The sequence below is a fragment of the Monoraphidium neglectum genome, assembly GCF_000611645.1.
Source record: "Monoraphidium neglectum strain SAG 48.87 unplaced genomic scaffold scaffold01377, whole genome shotgun sequence".
Classification (NCBI taxonomy): Eukaryota; Viridiplantae; Chlorophyta; class Chlorophyceae; order Sphaeropleales; family Selenastraceae; genus Monoraphidium; species Monoraphidium neglectum.
The window spans coordinates 3,935-13,048 of NW_014012251.1; the positions used below are offsets into that span (position 1 = coordinate 3,935).

The 9,114-nt window shown below is 63.6% G+C and overlaps 2 protein-coding genes across 2 annotated transcripts in view; both read right to left on the bottom strand.

Annotated features, from left to right (window-relative positions):
- MNEG_7662 (hypothetical protein) overlaps positions 1 to 6,101 on the bottom strand; it is a gene marked incomplete at both ends in the record, with an annotated part of 7,569 nt that extends 1,468 nt beyond the window's left edge. Inside the window, 12 exons of the mRNA XM_014043865.1 lie at positions 244 to 474; positions 695 to 1,171; positions 1,374 to 1,873; positions 2,027 to 2,133; positions 2,288 to 2,413; positions 2,582 to 2,693; positions 2,880 to 2,940; positions 3,039 to 3,156; positions 4,366 to 4,442; positions 4,701 to 4,805; positions 5,045 to 5,387; positions 5,608 to 6,101. Of these exons, the coding sequence (XP_013899319.1) occupies positions 244 to 474; positions 695 to 1,171; positions 1,374 to 1,873; positions 2,027 to 2,133; positions 2,288 to 2,413; positions 2,582 to 2,693; positions 2,880 to 2,940; positions 3,039 to 3,156; positions 4,366 to 4,442; positions 4,701 to 4,805; positions 5,045 to 5,387; positions 5,608 to 6,101 (2,751 nt within the window). The remainder of the gene's footprint in view (positions 1 to 243; positions 475 to 694; positions 1,172 to 1,373; positions 1,874 to 2,026; positions 2,134 to 2,287; positions 2,414 to 2,581; positions 2,694 to 2,879; positions 2,941 to 3,038; positions 3,157 to 4,365; positions 4,443 to 4,700; positions 4,806 to 5,044; positions 5,388 to 5,607) is intronic.
- A 1,927-nt stretch (positions 6,102 to 8,028) lies between these two features.
- The window catches only part of MNEG_7663 (hypothetical protein), a gene marked incomplete at both ends in the record, with an annotated part of 1,611 nt that continues 525 nt past the window's right edge, over positions 8,029 to 9,114 (bottom strand). Inside the window, 2 exons of the mRNA XM_014043866.1 lie at positions 8,029 to 8,390; positions 8,837 to 9,067. Coding sequence (XP_013899320.1) covers positions 8,029 to 8,390; positions 8,837 to 9,067 — 593 coding nt within the window. The remainder of the gene's footprint in view (positions 8,391 to 8,836; positions 9,068 to 9,114) is intronic.

Consider the following 9,114-nt stretch of genomic DNA (forward strand, 5'->3'; position numbering starts at 1 on the left):
GGCGGTGCTGGTGGTCTTCCCACCGCCGATGAAGGACTGCAGCTGCTTAAGTACGCTGGCCAGGTCGACCTTGCCGACTGTGGCCGCCTGGAAAGGTTGTGTTTGTATTCGTGCGGGGTCGAGCTGTCAGGTCATGCACGGGGCAGCAGCTGTCAACCCTGGCATTCAGGAGACGGGAACCAGAGCAAGGGAAGTGGGACAAGTGAAGTCCTTTTGCCTAGCAGGCGTGCATGCGCGGCGCACCTTCGCGTCGGCGACGGCCGCCTTGATTGTGGCGACGACTGTGGAGGCGTTGGTGGCACCGACGTGGAAGTTCTTCAGGAGGCCTGTCACGTTGAACCTGGCCGCCTCGCCGCCGGCGATGACGCTCGTGACGGCGCCTAGGATGGCGGTGGCGGGAGACGCGCCGGTGCTGGTCTTGATCGCGCCAAGGATGGCGCTCAGCACGTCCGACTTGTCGGTGGTGTCGGCGTCCTGGCGGGGTCAGGGGTGGACATATGCGTGCATGTCAGACAGGAGCGCACATTAAATGCAAAGCAAAATGAGGGCGCGTAGAGTGCGTGCTAGAGGACAGCAGCCTCCATGATGGGCAAGCACACGGGGACTGGCACAGCCTGCAAAAATCCACTCACGCACCCCTGTGATGCAGCAACTCCCTCGAATTCGCCCCAGTCTGCGGGCGGGAGAGGCTCACCGAGGGCGAGAGCGCCGACACGAGCTTGGCCAGGCCAACCAGCGGGTTAGTCGCGTTGTTGGGCCCGGCCCCCAGAGCATTCAGCACGGCGCCCAGCGGGTTGGACGAGTTGGCGGCGGCCGACAGCACGCCCGCGCCCTTGACCAGGTTGACCACCGCCGCCAGCGGCGTCGCCGCGGCGCCCGCCGTGCTGCTACCGTTGCCAACGAGAGAGCCGAGGAAGCCCAGCGCGTTGGTCAGGTTGGCCGCAGAGAACCGCGGCACGACCAGCGCGGGGACCTCCGCCCTGACGGCGTCGAGCACGGACTGCAGCGGGTGGCTGGCGTTCACGCCCTTGATCGCGGCCGTCACCAGGTCGGCCAGGCTGGTGATGTTGAGCATCTGGCCGAGCGTGGTGGCCGCGGACGCGTCGGTGACGACGACGGCAGAGGCGTTGCAGTCGCACACTGTCCACAGCTTGGCCGCAAACTGGCCGTACTGCGGGGTAGGACGCGTTGGGTGGGTGGGTGGGTCGGCCCTTGGCGGCCCCTTGGTATGACGCGTGAACATCAGGTGCAGGACGCGTGCGCTGGACGTGGTCATCTGTATTTGCCAAAGGGGACAGACCGTCTCAGCTTCAGGACCAGCCACCTCCTCCTTAGACCTTGCACCGCAGCAACCAATGATACCCCTGGCTTACCTGAACCTCCGTGCCATCATTGTCCAGGGTGGCGTTGGCTGTCGAGACGTCCAGGCACGGATAGCCAACCATAGCCGCGCCCGCGGCGTTGGTGGTGGCGACAGTGCCATAGAAGTCCACGACCGTGCCCACGCAAGCGCCGGTCTGCTGGCTGCTGGTGCAGCCGGGCACTGCCAGCCAGCAGGCCAGGCCCGCGCACTTTGCGCTCACGCCGATAGCACCCGGCGCGTTGAGGCCGTAGCACATGGTGTTGGCGACCTCCTTGCCGATGCCGGCGCCGCCGCAGCTGGTGCTGGCGCAGCGGCCACTCGACGCGCAGCAGCCGCCCACACATGTGCGCTTGATAAACGGCGACTTGATCACGCAGTATGCGCCACTCGTGGATGCGGCAGATGGGTTGCACATGCCCAGAATCGATGGGCATTTGGGCATGGCAGGCTCGGCGGGGCGCGGCACGACCACGGCGGTGGCAGCTGGGGATGGCGATGGCGGCGGAGCTGCTGGGGAGGGGTAGTTGGGCGGACATGCGCATTTGCAGTCGTCCAGGATTCTATTGAAACATGTAGTGTGTGCCACCCAGCATGCAATCCAAACTTTGGTGCGTTGCCTTGTGCTGGCTACGTGCTCTGGCGGAATCCCCCCTTCGCCCGCACCTGAGGCAGAAGTCAGTGACTGGCAGGTGGCCCAGACGATTTGCAGCGTGTCCATCGGGCCGCGCACGATCGTGCCGTTTGCGTACTTCGAGTACGCCTCATAACCCCTGGTGAACAGTCACGATGCAGGCAGGGCGAATGGTATGCAGGATGGAGGTTATCATCAACCCACCAACGCATGCGTTGCGCCCATGTCGCAGGCGCGTGCAGGAGGAATCCGGCGTTTGGTGATCCCGGACAGTCAACAGGATCGGTGCGCACCGGAGGGCCGCAAGATAGCCTGTGCGCTTGTTTGGGTAGGTGGTACGCAGTTCCGACATGCTGGCGCTGTTGCCTGTGGATAGGGCGCGGCTCTTGTTGGTCGCAAAGCGCACGTACTCGATGCACCTGTATGTATGGGGTGGGTGGGAAAATGCGCGCATGTGGGATCGGCTCCAGAGCAGGCGCACTGCATATGGGCAGGAGCGGTGCTTAGGGCTCGTGCACTGCTCAGCAGCAGCAGGCAATCAGCCCCCCTGTTGTGCATGCTTGTGGCGACCCCAGGAATCGACTCACGAGCCGGCCTTGACCTGGACCTGGTTGAAGACCTCCCCAGTGGTGAGCGTCAGGTCACGAGAGGTCAGGCCCGCCTGCTTCCCCAAAAGCAGCGCATTGGCGGCGAGTGGGCCTGCGATTGCGACGGTGATTGCGAGCAGGGGTGGGCGAGGGTCGTCCGCATCAAGGGTAAAAAGGGTCAATGTTGTCCAGGCAAAGGGCAAAGCGGCATGCATGCAGCAAATATGCGCACGTGAGCCCATGTGAAAGCATGGTGGCCCATGCATGGCCCTCTGGAGGTGCTGAGCCATGTGCTTACCATAGGTCACCTTGATACCCTGCACGCACTGTGTACTGGGGTCATAGTAGGCGTTGATTTTCTGTGGGGGAATGGCGTCCAGGCCGCGTCAGGCATGGCATATTTCGAGCATGCACGGGGTGGCGTGGCAACGCTGGGTTGAAGAGAACCATCGCTCACAGTGATGGCACCCTTGGCCTTCCACTGGCCGGTCTGGTTGCTGAAACGCTCCGTCTTGGTGGTGATACGCGTGCCGTAGGTTGCCGAGTAGCCCGTGATAACGTCGCTGCATCTATCGCTGGCTGCGAGCCATGTTTTGGGATGCGTGAAGGCAGGCAGGGTCAAACCTTTGAAGATCTGGCACAGGGTGCGTTAGCTGGCATGGGGGTATGCACATCGTGTGCTGCAACGCATGGTCAGTTATACTCTCAATTAAGCAAACGCCACCGCTGCACACGCCGCATGCATCACTGGCTGTCTGCATAACTTGCCTGCAGCGGCGCAGCTCAGCAGCAGGAGGGCCCCCACAGCGGCTGCGAGCCTGTCCATGGCACGGAGTCTCCTCGTATGCAACTAATTCGCTACCAATTGAATCCTTGCGCGTCCCTGCACGCTCTGGATCTCCCTGCGCGGGAGTCGTCAGGCAGCAGGGGCGAGCGGACTTCAAAGCCTCAGAAGACAGACACAGCAAGCGGCAAATCCTCTGAAACACCGGCGATCAACCATACAAGGCGCGCCAAGTAGGGGCCCCGAGGAGCGATCTGAGGCCTTCAGCAGAGAGCTTTGCACGCCGTACCTTTTGCGTGAAGGCGGATGGTGCATGTGAGGTATAAGACATTGAGATGATAATTGCGATCGGTATTCTGATATAACATGCCTCGAGGCACGCAGCTTTGGGCAGCTGCTCACAAGCGAGGTCAAACGCGCAATCACTGAGTCATGGGCATGGTCATGGGAGAATGGCCAGCAAAGCATTCGTCTGCATAATGTGATATGCAACGGTCTACGATGTCAGTGGTGCGCACAGCAAACTCAGCGCCTTGTCTCAGTGCAGCGCTGTCTGCCCAGTTGTGGGGCGCATGGTCAACACGCCACAAGCATGCATGACTATGAGAAGGGGGCGAGGCAAACTACAGTTTCAGGATGAAGGGCAGGATAACAGTGACCAATTACAACGCTTTGTCCAAAACATACCAGCACACATGGCTGCTGCAGGGGGTGGGGAATCTAGTGTCCGCATTGCAGCGGTCCCAAGAGGGGAGGAACAGAACTAGCCATGACCTTGCACAATAAAAAGGAGTCAATACGAAGAAATGCATGGGTTGCACCGGCACGGGTTGGTGTTGCAACCAGCTATGCAAGGAAAAACATCCAACTGGAGCTATGACCACGTCACTTATGAACACCAACCATTTGATAACCTCATCATTATTCTGATGTCAACCTGGCAATTAAGCCTCAACTTCAACTGCAGTCCCTAGCACCGTGCAAAGTTCCTGGGCTTCACACGCCTTCCTCCCCCTGCTGCAGCCAGGCCTTGAGAGCCAGGCACTTGACACCCGACTCTGCAGGGTACTCAACCACCTGCAAATGCGGGCCAAGGTGGGTGGGTGGCTGGATGAATGACATCGCTGGGGCCAGCGTCGATTATTACGAGGACATAGCTGGTGTTCGCACACTCGTGTTGTGTGCGATGCAATTCTGAGAGCGAGCCGACCACGTTCGCAACCGTCAAATCCTTTGCTATCATCAGATTATTGTGGTTGCTGACCACCCCAAATCGCCCTGCACTTCCTCTACTGTAGCCCCCAGCCCCTCCGCGCACCCCTGAGTGCACCTCACCACTGTGTATTTGTCGCACAGAGCCTTGAACTCCGCCTTGTCCCTCTCTGTGTGGATCCTGTCCTTGAAGGTCTGAACCACAGCTCTGATCGTTATGGGCACCATCTGTCGGCGGGTAGTTTCAAAACGGCGATAAGGAACAGGGGCGGGGCCATCGAGGGGGGGACGCGAGGTGTGTCGCAAACAGAAGGCAAGTCCGCAAGTGGACACCTTGCCTGTGGCATGTGCTAATCGCATGTCTACGTGCAGCAAGTCGGGATTGACCCATGCGTCGCCCAATGACCCCTTAATAGGTGCAAGCCGGCATGTGATGTGGTCTTGTCACAGCAACGGCGAGGGCCCACCTGCGTCTGGAGCATGCCGAGCAGCTCGTCCTCCCACCCGGCAACCTTTGCATGAAACGCCCTCTCCCCCGCCGCGATCGCGGCCGCAGACGCGCTCTGCTGCAGCTGCCGCTGGTGCTCCGCCTCCCGCACGCGCCGCCGCTCCCACTGCCGCCGCTCCGCGGCCGCGACGGCCGCCTCGCCGGCCTCGTCCGCGGGAATCTCCTCGGGCACCACGGGGGGCAGCAGCTGCACATCCAGCTGCAGCGAGTCCTCAATTTCAAGAGAGGCCTGGGCGCTGCTGGCGCTGCCGCCGCTGGCAAACGCGGTCGGCAGCGTGAAGCTCCCGAGGCTGTTCTCAGACCTGTGTGATGGGGAGGGGTGAGGGGACGCCATGCAAGGGGGCCCGGCTGCGGCGCTAAGCTGCTGGAAGCTGAAAACGTGCTGCCGCCACTGACGCTGCCCACGTTTCTTGCCAGTTCCCCGCCCTGCCTCCCCTCTTACCGAGGCCAACCCACTGATCTGGCCTGCGATGATTGACAAGCCTGCGTCCGACGACACGCGTCCCAACGCGCGCGCCCCACCTGATCCATTTGCGGAAGCTCCCGCTGCCGTCGATCGTCCGCACGATTGGGCTGCTCGCTGACGGGGCGCTGCCCAGCCAGCCCTGCAAACTTCCCGACGACGGCAGCGCCTCCATCGCCGCGTGCGGCAAAGACCCCGAGGACCAAGATCCCATCGCCCGCCTGTCCAGCTGCTGCCCCTGCGCGCCCGCCGGCGGCCCCTGCCCTTCAGGAGCTTGCTGTGGTTGCGGCTCCTGCTGCTGCTGCTGCTGCTGCTGCTGCTGCTGCTGCTGCTGCTGCTGCTGCTGCTGCTGCGACGGCGGCTGTGGCTGCGGCTGCTGGGGCTGCCGCGGCGGGAGCATCGCGTCGTCATTGCCCAGCATGTCACCGGCGGGAAGCACGGCCTGCACGTGCGGCTGCGCAAAGACACTCGCCAGCAGCACGCCGCGGCTGGGGGAGCGGCGAGGGGCGGGCGCACCGCCGCTGTCGCCCTGTGGCTGTGTGCGTGCGAGCATGGTGCAGTTCAGCGTAACCGAGCGCCCCCACACAAAACGGCCGCTCCTTGCTTTTGTGGACATCTCAGTCGCACACAGGGACGCCTCAACTGCAACTCGCGCCACACGGCATGCCCTGAAAGGCAGGGACGCTGCCCCAGGCGCAAACTCGGCGCACCTCCTCGGCCGCAGCCCGCTTGGCTGCGTGGTGCTGCTCGGCGCCCTCATCTGAAGACGCCCGCTGCTGGCGCTTGTGGGTTGGAGAGCCGCCCTCTGACGGCCGCTCCGCGTCCGGCGCACAGGCCGAATCGCCCTCGCCACTCGGAGGCGCGTCGGCCGCTGCTGTCGCCGCAGCCCCGTCGGCTGCAGGCGATGCACCACGGGTCGCGCGTGGGGTGCCGCCCGCCTCCTCTTGCTGCCACTGCTGCCATTGCTGCCGTGCGTCGTGCCCCTGCTCTTGCGGCTGTGCTTGGCTTTGGCCCTGATCGGGCTTCGAAGCGCTGTCGCCGCTGACGCCGAGCGGCGCCGCATCCTTGCCCTTGGGCCCCGGCGAGTGTGTTCGGCCCTGCTGGACGGCCGCGCCCTCGCCAACATCCATCGCAGCTTGGCACCCAGACTCCACGGGCACTTCGCACACCAACACCATCTCACCCCGGTGTCGAGTTCAGCGCGCACCCGCCGGCGCTTTTCGCGCCACTGAGCGGCACCACGCCAGTGGGAACGCCTTTGTGCGCTTTGTTATCCGCCCTTGACGCGTTTAGTCCCGCTCTACCCCTCGCCAGGGACGTCCACCACACTGTACAAGCAGCCGGGAGGTGCCGGTTCGAGGTTCGAGCTCTCACAGCAGGCTACACAATATTTTTTTCACGAAAACCGTTGCTCTGTACTATCTGGTACAGTCGGAGGTCTGCTTGTGGGCAAATCAGATCGTTGCAGCAGCTGCACCGCAGGGGCCCAATGTGTGCCCTACTGAGCATCCTAATTGCAATATGATAAGGCTATGGTACATCACATGCACCCACCCTGCATCAGCAACTGACAACTGCGGCGCTGCGTATGCTCCCGTGGCTGCAGGTTGCCTTGCAGGCACGAGTCGTCCTCCAACGACCCCTGCCTGCCAGCCTGCCACGGTCTTATGCAGGATGATAACAGCACTGCAGCCTGTGAAATGCAGGTAGCTCGGTTCACATGGCAGCACGCAAGTAGATCTGCATTGCCAAGCTCGCAGGCGCACCCTTACGCAGGGTCAAAGGACCGAAATGGTCAAACCTGTCCACAGGGCGCCAAGAATCCCACCCAACACATTAAGCTGAGGTGCGGCCACGTGAGCACCACGCAGTCATAGAGGGCCCGGAAATCATTTTTGAAACCAAGCGTTTGCAGGTGCATGCAAGTGCTTGAAACGCTCTGTCTACCCGCTCAGCCCTCTCCCGGTGGACCTCTCAGCGGCTTGTGGCACACACGCCAAGCCCAGATACCCAGATAGGGCAGCAATCACAGCAAGGACTCACGGTGCAAGTTTTGTGGTACACGCCTCAAATTGGAGCCAGCCCAGCCATGTAGCGGAACCTCTCAAAAATCAGCAGCGAGATGCACGTGTGCGGTCCCAGCCGCGCGCAGCTCGGCAGCAGGCCCTTCCACAGCGCGAGGACCCCCTCTGCCCTGACGCTCTGGGACAGGCAGTCGAGCATCCCGCGGTATCGCAGCCCGCGCCCGGCGGCGTCGACCGGCTGGTTCCTGCAGGCGGCGAGGGGTGCGGCGTGAGTGCACGTGTGCGTGCCTTGCGGCGAGGACGTGCTTGCATGGCTTGACCGGGCGCTCTCAGGCTCCACATAGCCCACACCCACACAATCGCCAACCCCTTATCCCAGACCGTCCAGGACATAATACACACTAAAGAGCACTCCTCACACACATACACCACACCCTCGCTCGACCGACCCCGCGCTCACATGTATCGCGACTTGATCAAGTCCACCGGCGCCACCACCGTCGCGCACGCGACGCCCGCCACCATGGAGCACGCGAAATGCAGCCCCTGGCCCTCAGTGAAATATGCCGCCGTCGCGGGCTGCGTCGTGAGCTCATACTTTGCGTGGTCGTAGACCGGCAGCTGCGTCGCCGTGAGCATCGCCGCGCGCAGCGTCGTCGGCCCGATGCCGCGGTACAGGCCGCGGAGGCCGCCCTCAGAGGCGTATATGGTCGCGGCCGTCTTGAACAGGCCCGCGGGGGGCGCGCCGCCGGCGGCGGCGGCCTGGGCTCGCACCTTGATGAGGTCGCTGGGGGTCGCGCCCGCCGCGCCGAGGGCGCCTGCGCGGGTGAGTCGGATGAGCGGCAGGCGTGCGTGCGCCGCGGCGGCCAATCGAGACTTGCGTCGGGGCCGCGCGGAATGCAGCTGGAGCGACTGGCGCGCCGGCAATGGCGGGAGGTCAGATGCTGTTCGCCCCACCCATTGTTTTATGGGCGTGGATGCTCACCCCCCCCCCCCGTCCCCCACCAAACACCACGCTCGCTCTCGCGCTGTTTTTGCGTCCCGCCGCCGCTGCACCTGGCCCGCACCAAGCCGCGGCGCGCCGCTCCAGTAAGCCTGTTTTGCCGCGGGCCTTGCTCAAAACACCCACGGCACCCACAGCAGCCGGCTAATTCCCCACCCCCCCAAAAAAACCGCTTGCTATGCCGCGTGCGGACGACCCCTCACTCCCGCGAACCACCTCAAACCGGATACACCCCTGATCTCCTGCCCCCCGAAAACCCACCCGCCATGCCGCCCGCCAGGATCTTCAAGCTCATGGGCATCGCCTGCGTCTCGTTGGCGCCCCTGGACGCCGCCGCCGCCGCCTGCTGGCCGTGGCTGCGCGTGTATCCCGCGCCGAGCGCGGACGCCTGCAGCCACGACTTGATGGGGTCGTACGCGCCGTACCGCACTGTTGAGTAGGTCGCCTCCCGCAGCATGGACGGCGCGACGCCCCGCAGCAGCGCGAGCGGGCCTGTGGGGTGCGGCCGCCGGCGGCAGGGGGGAGGGTGAGGCGGGGGC